The 13,879-nt window shown below is 37.9% G+C and overlaps 1 protein-coding gene across 2 annotated transcripts in view; it reads right to left on the bottom strand.

The window, feature by feature from the left end:
• The window catches only part of FAF1 (Fas associated factor 1), a 527,910-nt gene that overhangs the window by 358,832 nt on the left and 155,199 nt on the right, over positions 1–13,879 (bottom strand). For both annotated transcript variants that reach the window (XM_032297137.1, XM_032297138.1), the window contains exon 3: positions 7,694–7,740. In XM_032297137.1, coding sequence (XP_032153028.1) covers positions 7,694–7,740 — 47 coding nt within the window. The remainder of the gene's footprint in view (positions 1–7,693; positions 7,741–13,879) is intronic.

The raw sequence follows: 13,879 nt of genomic DNA, 5'->3' as shown, positions 1-13,879 counted from the left end.
TTTGTTTTTGTTTTTTGAGACAGAGTCTCGCTGTGTCACCCAGGCTGGAGTGCAGTGGCGCCATCTCAGCTCACTGAAACCTCTGCCTCCCCAGTTCAAGCAATTCTCCTGCCTCAGCCTCCTGCGTAGCTGAGACCACAGAAGTGGACCACCACGTCCAGCTAATTTTTTGTATTTTTAGTAGAGATGGGGTTTCACTGTGTTAGCCAGGATGGTCTCAATCTCCTAACCTTGTGATCCACCTGCCTCCTCCTCACATAGTGCTGGGATTGCAGGCATGAGTCACCACGCCCGGCCAAAAAAAGGATCTTAGTCACACGGATAAGAGACATTGTTCAGTCAGCTTTTTTTCCCATTGCTACTGAGGCTGCTTGATGCATTAATGTACAATGTGGCCATATCAACAGAGGTGGAAGATAGGCATGGACATGACAACATGAACTTCCCCCACCAAGGCTGCATATAGCTAGGTAAACTATGGAGTGCCTAAACTGCAAGTGACACGGACTAATATTGAGTCCCCAATAAGGTGCTATTTCCTAGGGACCTGGTAATAAACTATTTTCATCATGGAGGGGGCAGTGATCTATTTTCTCTGAAAAAGACACTTTTCTAAATAGGAACTTGACTTACCTGACAGCGACGCATCTGTCAGGACCACCATTCATGGACTTAGGGAATACTATATTGATGTCTTCCCACACAACACTGGTTCTTTTTTTTTTTTTTTTCTTGAGACAGAGTCTCACTCTGTCACCCTGGCTAGAGTGCAGTGGCACAATCTCGGCTCACTGCAACCTCCACCTCCCAGGTTCAAGCAATTCTCTGCCTCAGCCTCTCCAGTAACCGGGATTACAGGTGCCTGCCACCACACCCGGCTAATTTTTGTATTCTTAGTAGAGATGGGTTTTCACCATCTTGGCCAGGCTGGTCTTGAACTTCTGACCTCATGATCTACCCGCCTCAGCCTCCCAAAGTGCTAGGATTCCAGAACACTGGTTCTAACTAAGGAACTTGTTTCACAGCAAAAGATATTCAGCACTGGGATCATTGTGTATGCCATTACCTAGGAGCAGCTAGCTTGACAGAACAACAGAATGACTTACTAAAGACTCTTTTATGAGGCCAGGCACGGTGGCACATGCCTGTAATTCCAGCACTTTGGGAGGCTGAGGTGGGTGGATCACGAGGTCAGGAGTTTGAGACCAGCCCGACCAACACGGTGAAATCCTGTCTCTACTAAAAATACAAAATATTAGCCAGGCATGGTGGGGCATACCTGTAATCCTGGCTACTCGGGAGGCTAAGCCAGGGGAATCGTTCAAACCTGGGAGGTGGAGGTTGCAGTGAGCCGAAATCACGGCACTGCACTCCAGCTTGGGCAACAGAATGAGACTCTGTCTCAAAAACAAACAAACAAAAACAATAAAAGAAGACTCAGTTATGACACAGATTAGGAGATAACCTCAAAGCTTGGGGATCCTCCTTAAAGTATACAGTATAAATGCTTTATATCAGTGTTGAAATACCACACTGTTTTCTTTTTTTAAAAAAAATTTATTTATTATACTTTAAGTTCTGGGGTACATGTGCAGAACGTGCAGGTTTGTTACACAGGTATACACGTGCCATGGTGATATACTGTATCCATCACCTCCATCATCTACATTAGATATTTCTCCTAATGCTATCCCTACCCAAGCCCCACCCCTGACCCCCTGCAATCCCTTCCCTAGCCCTCCACCCCACAACAGGCCCCGGTGTGTGATGTTCCCCTCCCTGTGTCAATGTGTTCTCATTGTTTGACACCCACTTATAAGTGACAACATTCAAACACCACACTATTTTTCATACTGCCAGAAAACGCATGCATAGGAATTAAGTGTTAACAGTGATTCCTTTTACATGCCTAATAGCTTACTAAATTTTTGCCTCCTACAACTTTGGGTGCTGATGGTTCAGAAATCATGATTTCCAAAGATGAAACATTTCCAGAACACTTCCATCGAATTGGAACTTGAGAATGTGGCTTGGCCATTTTGTACTCCCCATGGCACTGAATTACCACCTAGGGAAGTACTGGCTAGAGTGACTGGTCCTGATTACCAAGAAAAAAAATTGGGCTGCTGCTACATAATGGACTATGTCTGGAGCTCAGGAGATTTTCTGGGGCATGTCTAGTGAGAATGGAAAATTACAACTAATAAAAAAGACAGGTACACTGAGGATTCTGACTCTTCAAAAATGAAGGTGTAAAGTGCACACCAGGTAAAAACAAACAAACAAAAAAACCCTGACCGTTTGAAGTGCTGGCTGAAAACGGAATACAGAATAAACAGATGAAACTCAAAGTATCAACTATGGCCTTATGACCAGTAACAGAAACAAAAACTTCGGTAGCAAACACACACACACACACACACACACACACACACACACACACACACATCCCTCTATCTTCTTGCAGTTTGTACACTGATCCTATCAACATCACCCTAGCAGCAATATACCACTCCAACAGTGGCACTCATTTTGTTTTAGCATCAACCACTGATGTTAGCGTCTAGCTTTTTGTTTTTGTTTTTGTTTTCAGCACCTTTTCCACAAGTCTCTCTGCATCCTGCCAAAGCTAGCAGTATCAGCTAAACAGAACTTCCTTCTCTTATGTCTGGGGCCAAGTTCCTAGGGCTCTTCCGCTGAGCTACAAATAAAGTTCTGTTAACCTCAACCTCTACCAACCTCTTTCCTTTGTTCCTCTATCACTTTCCTTTATGCCCTTTGGTGGTCCACAGGGGGCTCTCCCTGGTGGATGTGTTCTACCCACTGCTTCTTGGCCTGGAATGGGAATCATGACATCTACGTCCCTACCCTTCTCACTGAAGCTATGAGTCTTCTCTTTGTCCTGTGCTCCCTTCCTCGCCAAGCAGAAGGAACTCACCCATACCTGGGCTTGGTGGTCCAGCTGTCTGCTGCAGTCATTATATCTGGGTTGTCTCAGTATCCCTTTTCTGATCTTTGAACTTCTTCCACATCTATGTAATTGACTACCTTACATAAAATTCCCTCTGGTAAGATTTCTAGGGTAGGTCAGGTGCAGTGGCTCACACCTACAATACCAGCATTTTGGGAGGCCAAGGTGGGAGGATCACTTGAGCTTAGGAGTTCAACATTAGTCTGGGATTCAACATTAGTCTGGCAAGATGGCTGGGGCAAAACCCCATCTCTACAAAAAATACAAAAGTTAGCTGGGCTGGTGACACATGCCTGTAGTCCCAGGTACTCAGGAGACTGATGTGGGAGGATCAATTGAGCCTAGGATGTGGAGATTTCAGTGAGCTGAGATCATGCCGCTGCATTCCAGCCTGGGTGACAGAGTGAAACCCCATCTCAGAAAATAAAATAAAATAAAGCTATCAAAAAAAATGAGACAAAGGGAGAGATCTTATCCATCAATGAATAATCCTATCAGTTTTTACTAACATTTAATGAGATCCAAAGAATGCAAAAATAGTAAATGTATTTTTTAAATTTCCCATCTGTAAAAACCACCATCTTATAATTTGACCTTGGTATTCTTTTCTGTTTAATCATCTAATCATTTAATCATAATAGATTTAATAATCTATAGGTATCTTTTTTTAAAAAAAGAGATATTAATTAAAGGCCAGGCGTGGTGGCTCATGCTCTAGCACTTTGGGACACCACAGTGGGAGGATGGCTTGAACCCAGGAGTCTAGAACTCCTGAGCAACATAATGAGACCCCACCCTGCAAAAAACACAAAAATTAGCCAGGTCCCAGCTACTCAGGAGGCTGAGGTAGGAGGATCACTTCAGCCCAAGAATTCAAGGCTACAGGAGGCTGTGATTGTGCCACTGAACTCCCACCTGAGATACAAAGCAAGACCTTGTCTCAAAAAAAAAAAAAAAAGATACTATTTGGAAGCTGGGAAACTGTAAAAGGTGTCGTGTGCCTGTAGTCCCAGTTACTTGGGAGGCTGAGTCAGAAAGATTGCTTGAGCTTAGAAGGAGTTCAAATCCAGTCTAAGCAGCATAGCAAGACCCCTGTATCTAAAAATCAATATTAAAATGACACTGATTTGGAAGCTCTACACACAAATCTATTTTAGTTCTAAAACTTCAACTAAATAAGTGTTTTTATCCTTATTCAACTTTCCTCTACAAACAACTCAGGCTCTTGGAAGGCAATAAACAGAAAGCAAAGTAAACAGGAACTCTGTACTTGTTTATTATTTCAATTTTTTAAAGTCCATGCCATGGCAAAATCTTTAGGCACCTCCTAAAAAAAAGAAAAAAATTCCACATTTATTTTGGAGATAAACTTGTGAATCAAATCAGATATTTAAAATGGAAATCAGACAAAGTCATACATAGAAACTAACTGGCTATAGTGGCTATTCTCTAAATTTAAAAACCAGGGCATTTATAAAGTTTACTTTTAAAAAGCATAGCATCAGCTCTCAACTTATACAAGTAATTCGCTAACATTTATTCCTAACACTATCCCCAGAAATAATTTATAAAGAGGCTCTGGACAATATGCTAAATAAATAATATACTGAACCATGTAAATACACATACTCAATGTTTGTTTATGACTAAATAGTCTACATTTATGACTGGATAAGTTACACACAATATGCCGTGTTAGCAATATACTTCCTCGTGAAATAAGCCTTGGAGAAAGAGCCAGAAGACTTGCTTATATTCCTGACTCCATCAACATCAGGCTGTATCATCTGGGCCAAGTCACTTATGACTTACCCTATCTACCTGTAAAATGAGGAATAATAGTATCTGCCTATACTAGCTTACAACTAAAATAATAACTATAAAAAAACAAAGCTGTAGAAGACAGACATTATGTACATGTATTGAATGGCAACTTCTTTACCCAAAAGAAAAAGCTTTTTTTGTTTTTTTTTTTTTATTTTATTTTTAGATGGAGTCTCACTCTGTCGCTGTCGCCTAGGCTACAGTGCAGTGTTGCAATCTTAGAGTACTGCAACTTTGGCCTCCCAGGTTCAAGTTCTATTTCTAGTAGAGACAGAGTTTTATCATGTTGGCCAAGCTGGTCTTGAACTCCTGACCACAAGTGACCTGCTGACCTTGGCCTCCCGAAGGGCTGGAATTATAGGCATGAGTCGCCATGCCCAGCTCTCAAAGGAAAAATCTTAAAAGTTTTAAAATGCCTCACTGACTGATCTTGAAGAAGACAGAGTAACAGAGAAGACAGACAAGGCTTTTAAAATAAGATAATCTAGACTTCACCACCTGCTTGTGGTCTTGGGCAAGTCTATGTAAACTCTCTAACTTTGAATTTCCTCATAAGTAAAATACAAACATTTACCTCTTACAGGCTGTAGTGAGTATTAAATGAATAAAAATATCTCAATTGCCTAGCACACTGCCTTAAGTATTCAAAAAGTTTCTTTCCCTTGGAGTTTATGGTTACATTAAAAATCATATTCCCTCTTGGATTCACACAAAAACCTGATTTCAAGACAAGCTATAAAGCACATACTGGCTCTTCTCCCTCTTAAAACAAAACAGAACAAAACCAACTTTTTAGATTGCAGATAAATAGCACAGTTTTTTTGTTTTTGATCATCTCTGGTCAAAGGAATTTACTATCAACACATGTATCAGTGAGATGGGTATTTATTTCCTATCAAAAAGTTCAGTATCTCATGAGAATATTGCTTTATGTAGTAATTTCTTTAAACTATAGTATTTGATACCTTCTTTCTTTGTTAAGGGATGGACTAACAATTTAACTCAGTTATTTACCCGGACAATATTCAACTTTATTATGAAAACCAAACATATAAAACAAAAATCCTTTTAACTGCCTGCATATATCATTTCTAGCATTGTGCCTTTTACTTTCAGTAGTAAGCCTATGAGAAAGTACACAAAGAGCTGTCTTTTGTTCTCCTCTGGTTAGTAGATACACAAGAGGAATTTTCAGTTATGTTAAATCCACAATGATTTCAAAGCTAAAGAACAAGGTTAGGAAGGAAATAGTTGAGAAATATCACTACATAACAACTGATTTTCTCATGGAGACATATGATTCATTCCTTCAAAAAAAGCAAATGATACCACCAAATTCCTACTTTGATCAAAGTTTAACCCCAAATATTATAGTAACTTTATGAGAAATCAGTTTAATACTGAATTTCTAGTCATAAAATATATTAAACAAAAAGTATAATCTGTGACAGGAAAGATGGAATGTTTCCAGGGGAGAAGAAATTTCTAGAGTTCACCTGTAGCAAATGCTATTAATTGAATGATATATTCAATATGTGCTCAGAATCCAGGAGCTGAACCCACAAAGGTTTTGCATAGCAAAAATTTTGGCATAAAAAGTGGTAATAACATTTATTCAAAAATAAAACTGGAGTGATATTTAACAGTGTAAAACTTTCTAAACTAAGAAAAAAATGACCATAAAGGAAGTTCATCTGGTTTGTTTTCTAGATAAGGGTTTTGATAGAATTGAATGCTTTTGAACAAACAACAAACTAACAATTAAACAAATAGAAGTTGATAGAGACTCTGGAAATTGGCCACATTTACTCTGGATTAAACTCTTTCTGACAGTTTAAAAGAGAGGAATGGGGGTATAGGTCTGTTTTATCATCGCTTTTATCTAAAAACCATTAATCATTAAGGGTGGTACAGGTACTAAAGAGAACTTTGCTTCCATCCTAAATATCTGGTTCCTTATAAGATACAACACGTTTTGCAGTTCATGGTGAATCTCCTGTTGTTTTTGCAAGAGTACTTTTCTTGCTCTCCAAAACGATCTCATTCCTAATCTGCTGTTCCTGTTTGCCTCATCTGCATTTGGCAGATCGTGCTTCAGTGACTTAGAAATCCCAGCCATCAAAATTCAAGCCAAAGTTTGAATTGAAAGGAAAGTGGGGGGGAAAATCAAGTAATTAAATTATACTTGGAAGAGAGAACGGTTTTACCTCCTATGACTTTATACAGTGTTCTTTAATCCAGAACCAGAGTCTCCAATTTTAAGGGCACAAAAGTTATGAATTTATTTTTAACTTATAGTTATGTTATAACTATTATAATTCTCTGGGCCACATCTTCCAATTTTACCTTCTGACCATAACACAATACCTCTAAAACTATTCCACTTGTTAACACTAGATACTTCAAGTAAAACAGTTCAGTACTCTGAAAAGTTGCATTATTAAGGACCGCCTCAAATTGTTACAAGTTATTATATGCTTGATTTAGAAACCAAAAGGGAAGGAGAAAAATGTCTGTAGTAAGCCTGGAGATTAAGCCTGAACAATTAAGTTTGATAACCATATTCTGGGGTTATTAAACCAATAGCCAGTGCTAATGGTTTAAAAAATTCAGTTCTTTTCATCTTATAAGTCAAAGGATAACCATGAAAAGCTTTCTTAAAAATTAAACAAAACCACCTTAAAAGATGTATTATCAAATATGCAATAATTTTATACATTTAAAAGTTGAACACCTTAGGGAATTAATACATAGAAATATCTGAAAGAACAATATTAATGAACTTATATACACAAAATCAATGCTCTATTGAAAAATAAAACAAACAAATTAACAGCTAGCTCTCTGTTTTTGTTCTGCTAAACAGTCATCTTAACTGGTAAGAGCTTTATAACATACCTTTGTAGAATGCCATTTTCCTGGGGTATTACACCATTGATAGCTGCCTGCAAACAAGAAACAGAGAAGGCCATTTAAAGAAACAGGTAAGTGCTCAAGTGCAGTGGGGAACACTTTAAAAGGAAATAAGTATACTTTGAAAAATTTATTTAAATACTAGATTTTTTTAGTGATCTAAATGTTCTCTATTAAATGTTTCTCTATTTCTCAGTTATAAATCATATTTTAGAAAATTTAAAAACATGCATTTGGCATATAATATCCCCAAACCTTGAGTCATAAAAAAGTCTAGTTCCACAGTCCTAATTCAGGCAAAACACGCACAAAAAACAAAGTTTAAAGATGTCAAAACAGGAAAAATCAGTAACGTAATCTTACAAACATTATTTCCTTTCTCAAACTGAGAAGGGCAAGATAAAAAATCACAAATGAATATACTATTTTATATTATGATCATTATTCTTAAAGAAAAGAACATTGAGAAGAAATGAATACAGAGGCAAAAGTCCTTCAATAAACCTAACACCATGACTATTTTAAAAGGTGACTAAAGGAAGTAGCATTAGGAGAGGTTTCCTCATATAAAACATCCCTAAAATTAATTTCTAAGCTAACAAGTTAGCAAGCAGTCAGAACAGAGCACAGGTATGACAGGAGATGGATGTTTTGAAGGCTATTAAGGAAGCAGGCTGTCAAATCCTGGACTGTAGACAGCTTATTGCAGGGGAATAGAGAATATTCTCAGGAAAACAAAACAAAAACAAACAAGAACAAAAGCCCAACTTTTCCAGCTTTGTCTTTATACCATAACAACCTCTCTTTCCCTACTCCTCCGCATCCACATCAAAATGAATAATCCACAAAAAAAAAAAAAAAAAAAAACGCTTACCACTTTAATGTTTTATCAGCCTGGAAATCCATCGCTAAAAGGAGTTTGGGTATTTTATGAAATATTAACTTAAATATTTGCCAGAGGTGGGTAAAATTCACACCATTGTACTGCTGAATGGAAATAGAGTATAGGGGTGTTTGCTATGAATTTTGGGAGTTGTAATGTTCCAGTGGAAAAAAACAAAGAAATCCACAGATTAATATAGCAAATAGATACAACAGAACCCTGGTAACTCTGGAGGCTCAAAAATCCTTTGAGCAAAGCAAATACTAAAATCAGTTTTCAGACACAAATTTAATGGAAGTATTTCTGCCGATTACTAGGTCAACTATCCTCTTTCTGTTGATAACAATGGTTCCATGTACATATATCCCCTTTGCTAAATAACAGTAGATGGTTAAGAGAATACTCTGTGGTAATGAAAAAGAAACAAAATACCAGAGCTTAGAAAGATTTGGTTCAAATCTCTCAAAAAAAGATTTCACTAAGGAATGCCGAAGTATAATGGAAAGAACACTAAGGACTCAGAGAGTCCAAAGTGTGAAACCAGGCTGTCCCATTTATTAATTTGGTAGCCTTAGTATATTCACTGAACTTATTTGAGCCTCAGTTTCCTTATCTGTATAATATGTAATTGTAAAATCAGCTAAACATTACATACTCAGCCACAAAAGTCCTACCTTTTTTGTTACTCAAAGCCCTGTCTAGCACAGTGTCTGCACATTAAAGGCACTAATTATTTATTAAAGGAATTAATAATAGAAGAATATAAAGAAAAGTCACCTATTCAAGACTTTAAAGTTGGCCCAGAAAAGCCTGAATAAAATAAAGCCTCACTCTTTCAGTTGAGACTGAAGAAAGAGTGAAAAGTAGCAAGATAGGGAGGGGATTCTATGCAGAAGGAACAGTGACACAAATCCACTTTTCAACTCTTTTCTTTCCCAAAATCTTAGATTATTTTAAATAGTCAATTTATCTTGGAGATGTTGGCCCCTGACATCAAACAACAAACTCTGTACATAAATAAGTCAAATGTAATCCAGAATAAAAGTACAATAAAAGTATAATATGGCAAAGGAATAGAAAATAGGGAAACAGATTTCTGACTGTGAGGATTAAGGAAAGCTTTAGAGAAGAGGGGACATTTATTCTATACTTCAAACAGTGAGAAGATATAGAATCAAAGGAAAATTCCAGATTCCAACATGTTCAATTTTGAACATGTTAACTTTCAGGTGACAGAAAGATATCATTTGTTCATATAATAAATGTGTAATAATTGCCAACTATGTACCAAGAACTATGCTAGGCAATTAAGATATAGAGATGAACATAACACAGCTTGCCTTCTAGGAAGGATAAAGTATATTCAATAACTAGTTTTATTATGAAAAATTCAGCTAATACCAAAATGGAGATGTCTAAAAATTAACTGAAAAAAATCACAGCTACGTTAAGTAAAGCAACATCTGTTTAAAGGCAAATAAATGAAGCCCTAGAAATATTTTAATTCCCTCCCTACACTCAGGTATCTTCTTTGTTGAAGAAAAAGGAGACAAAGATAAAATGTTGAGTAAATCATTAGAAAGAAAACAAATAGGCTGGCATGGTGGCTCACACCTGTAATCCCAGCACTTGGGGAGGCCGGGGTGCGCGGATTACCAGGTCAAGAGATCGAGACTATCCTGGCCAACATGGTGAAACCCCGTCTCTACTAAAAATACAAAAATTTGCCAGGTGTGGTGGCATGTGCCTGTAGTCCCAGCTACTCGGAAGGCTGAGGCAGAAGAATCTCTTGAACCCAGGAGGAGGAGGAGGTTGCAGTGAGCCGAGATGACGCCACTGCACTCCAGCCTGGTGACAGAGCAAGACTCCATCAAAAAAAAAGAAAAAAATGGCCGGGCGCGGTGGCTCACGCCTGTAATCCCAGCACTTTGGGAGGCCGAGGCGGGTGGATCACGGGGTGAAGAGATTGAGACCATACTGGTCAACATGGTGAAACCCCGTCTCTACTAAAAATACAAAAAATTAGCTGGGCATGGTGGCGCGTGCCTGTAATCCCAGCTACTCAGAAGGCTGAGGCAGGAGAATTGCCTGAACCCAGGAGGCGGAGGTTGCGGTGAGCCGAGATCGCGCCATTGCACGCCAGCCTGGGTAACAAGAGTGAAACTCTGTCTCAAAAAAAAAAAAAAAAAAAAAAAAAAGGAAAAAAAAAAAGAAAGAAAGAAGGAAGGAAGGAAGGGAGGGAGGAAGAGAAGGAGGGAGGGGGGGAGGGAGGGAGGGAGGAAGGAAGGAAGGAAGGAAGGAAAAAGAAAGAAAGAAAAGAAAACAAAAATATGAAGTGCAGAGAGGAGAAAGCTGGAAAATGTAAAAATACACTAAAATATGAGGCCTTAAGGTTATTAGACACATTTTAAAACAGTTTAACAATAACTAAATTATAAAAGGCTTAAAGATAAATGGGAAACTAAGAACAATTGACTCTCTTAAAACATTTAGTGTGAAAAGCATAAAGACAGAAACTGTAAGAAGAATGGCTGCAGTAAGTTTTTGTTTGCTTTTTTTTTCTCCATAAGAATATTGATTTCTTGAATTTATAGAATCCACAGGAAAAAAGAGACAAAAAAGACTCAAGAAACAGGGGTAAAATTGAAAGTTTAGTTAATTACAACACTCTTCCAATTGCCTATTCATTGCTAAGCAGTATGCAAGACTTTGTGGATGGCTCAGTACCTGATCTACAGCTCAGGAGAGGGGCTCAGATAGAGGGGATACTTTTAGAAAAGAGATCATTAAGATCTGGACTGTAGACTAAAAATTATACTGAGTTTATTATAAGACTACTTTACTTGCTAAAAACTATCTCATTGTTAATATTATTTTTGCTAGGAAGATATTACATCTCTCACTATAAATAGCAAAATGAAAGACTGATTAAATATTTGGTCAAAATAATAGAGAACAGAATCAGGAAAACATTTTCATTTCTGAGACTGATTCAAACAACTACGATAGATTATGATCATACTGTAATGTATTTTAAGAAGAACATCTTGACTTGACCTAGTTTATAATGACTGGAAACTCCATTCTGGTATAGCTATTATTCCCTTCATGCTAATTATGTTCATAATATTTCAATCCAATTAATGTACCTCAATCAAAATCCAGTCTCTAAATTCTCTTTAGCAAAACTGACAACAAAAACACCACCCACTAAAATGTTATTTTCCAAAATACACTGAAAGACATGTAAGGTATGCATAAAACACAGTGGAAGCCAATGTCAGAGATGCCCAAAGGAGCCTTAACAAAAGGGGAAAATCATGACATGGTGGGCCTTAAGACTTCTGGGGAAAGAAAATGGCAAAAATTTCTATGAATCTCATTATAATATCACATATGAAAGGAAACCGAGTCACTGGTAAATTGGTAGATTATAAAACTGTGGCATGTAATATAAATCATCCACTACATGGAATGCTAGGATATCCTTTCTCTAACATATATGGAAAATCTTAACTTTGGTCCTTTATTGTAAACAAAAGACCTTTAAAGAAAATGGCAATGACAAATTTTTAAGAGGAATGGAGATAAGACAGGGATGTATGGACAGTATCCAAAAGCCTCAAAAGTAACTTATGAGTAAAGGAGTTGTGGTAACAATAATAGCAGCTAACACTGTACCATTTTTATTAAATGTGAGGCTTTTCAAAGTACATTACATATATCAATTCATTTAACTCTCACCTCAATTTTACAGAGAAGGACACCAAGAAAACAAAGAAGAAAACGGTCATAACAATGAGTAGGCAAATGATGAAAAATAAAGGAACTGCTAAATTGGACATCAAAATTCAAAGTGTTTGCCCTTTGAAAGATACCATTAAGAAAATAAAAAGGCAAGTTGCAGACTAGGAAAAAATATTTATAATGTATATATCTGAGATGGATTTATATTAAAAATTTATAAAGAATTCTGGAGACTTAAGACAAGTCAATAAGAAAATAGGGAAAGATCTGAACAGATACTTCTCAAAAAAAGATACGTGAATGACAAAAAGCACATAAAAAGATGTTCAAATTAGTCATCAGACAAATACAAACTAAAACTACAATAAGATACCACCACGCACCCAATGGTTAAGTTAAATCAGACAATACAACTGTTAGCAATAATATCAAGCAAAAGAACATCTCATACATTGTACAAACAACTTTCAAAATTGTGTGGTAGTTTGATATACAGGTAAATATGTGATGTAGGCAGTCGTCACCAGTGGAAGCACACAAAGAAACACCACAGCCCTGCTTCCACTGGTACTCCGCTCTGTTAGATGTATGTGCCCCCTGCCAAACTGCCACAGCTGCTGAAACACACAAGCTAACACCGTCGAGACAAAGGGTACTGGCTAGCATCACCCATGGAGGTGCCATGGCCAGAGGACTGGGAACATCTCAGACCCTGCAGTACAGCATGTTCCTAAGCTCGAGTCCAGACAGAAAGCTAGGGTCCTGGTGTCAGCTCCCCCTAAGTGAGAGGATGAGGCCTAAGAGGGATGAGTTTAGCCTTGGCTCCCTAAAATCTTTCACAAAGGAAGTGACTTCACTGAACTTACCTTATGCTACAATCAAACCCCCAGATACATCAAAGAAAAGAAAACACACACACCCTCCCTCTCTTTCTTTTAATTTCTTTCTCAAAGGATTATCATTTTCAAAGACTGAAGGAATATCAGTCCACACAGATGAGAAAGAACCAATGCAAGAATTCTGACAACTCAAAAAAGCACAAAGTGTCTTCTCACCTAAAAACAACCACACTAATTCCCTAGTACTGGGTCTTAACCAGACTGAATGGCTGAAATTAAAGAAATAGAATTGAGAGTATAAATAGGACCAAAGGCAGCTGCCACTGTGCTGTCATAGCTCTCCAATGCCAGTGCTGCCTCTCGCTTGCCAAGCTCCAGCCAAAGGAGAAGAGGGGTAAGTAAGGAGGTCTCTGTACCATGGCTCTTACAAAGCAGACTGCCCACAAATCAACCAGTGGTAAAGCACCAAGGAAGCAGCTGGCTACAACAGCCATTCACAAGAGTTTGCCCTCTACTGGAGGGGTGAAGAAACTCATCGTTACAGGCATGGTACTATGGCACTCCGTAAAATTAGACATTATCAGAAGTCCCCTGAACTTCTGATTCACAAACTTCCCTTCCAGTGTCTGATGCAAGAAATTGCTCAGGACTTTAAAAACACATCTGCACTTCCAGAGCGCAGCTATCGGTGCTTTGCAGGAG

Source organism: Sapajus apella, unplaced genomic scaffold (assembly GCF_009761245.1).
Source record: "Sapajus apella isolate SASKATOON/1434 unplaced genomic scaffold, GSC_monkey_1.0 scaffold36, whole genome shotgun sequence".
Classification (NCBI taxonomy): Eukaryota; Metazoa; Chordata; class Mammalia; order Primates; family Cebidae; genus Sapajus; species Sapajus apella.
The sequence above is the reverse complement of the archived record's forward strand: the minus strand, read 5'-3'. Positions and strand labels throughout refer to the sequence as shown.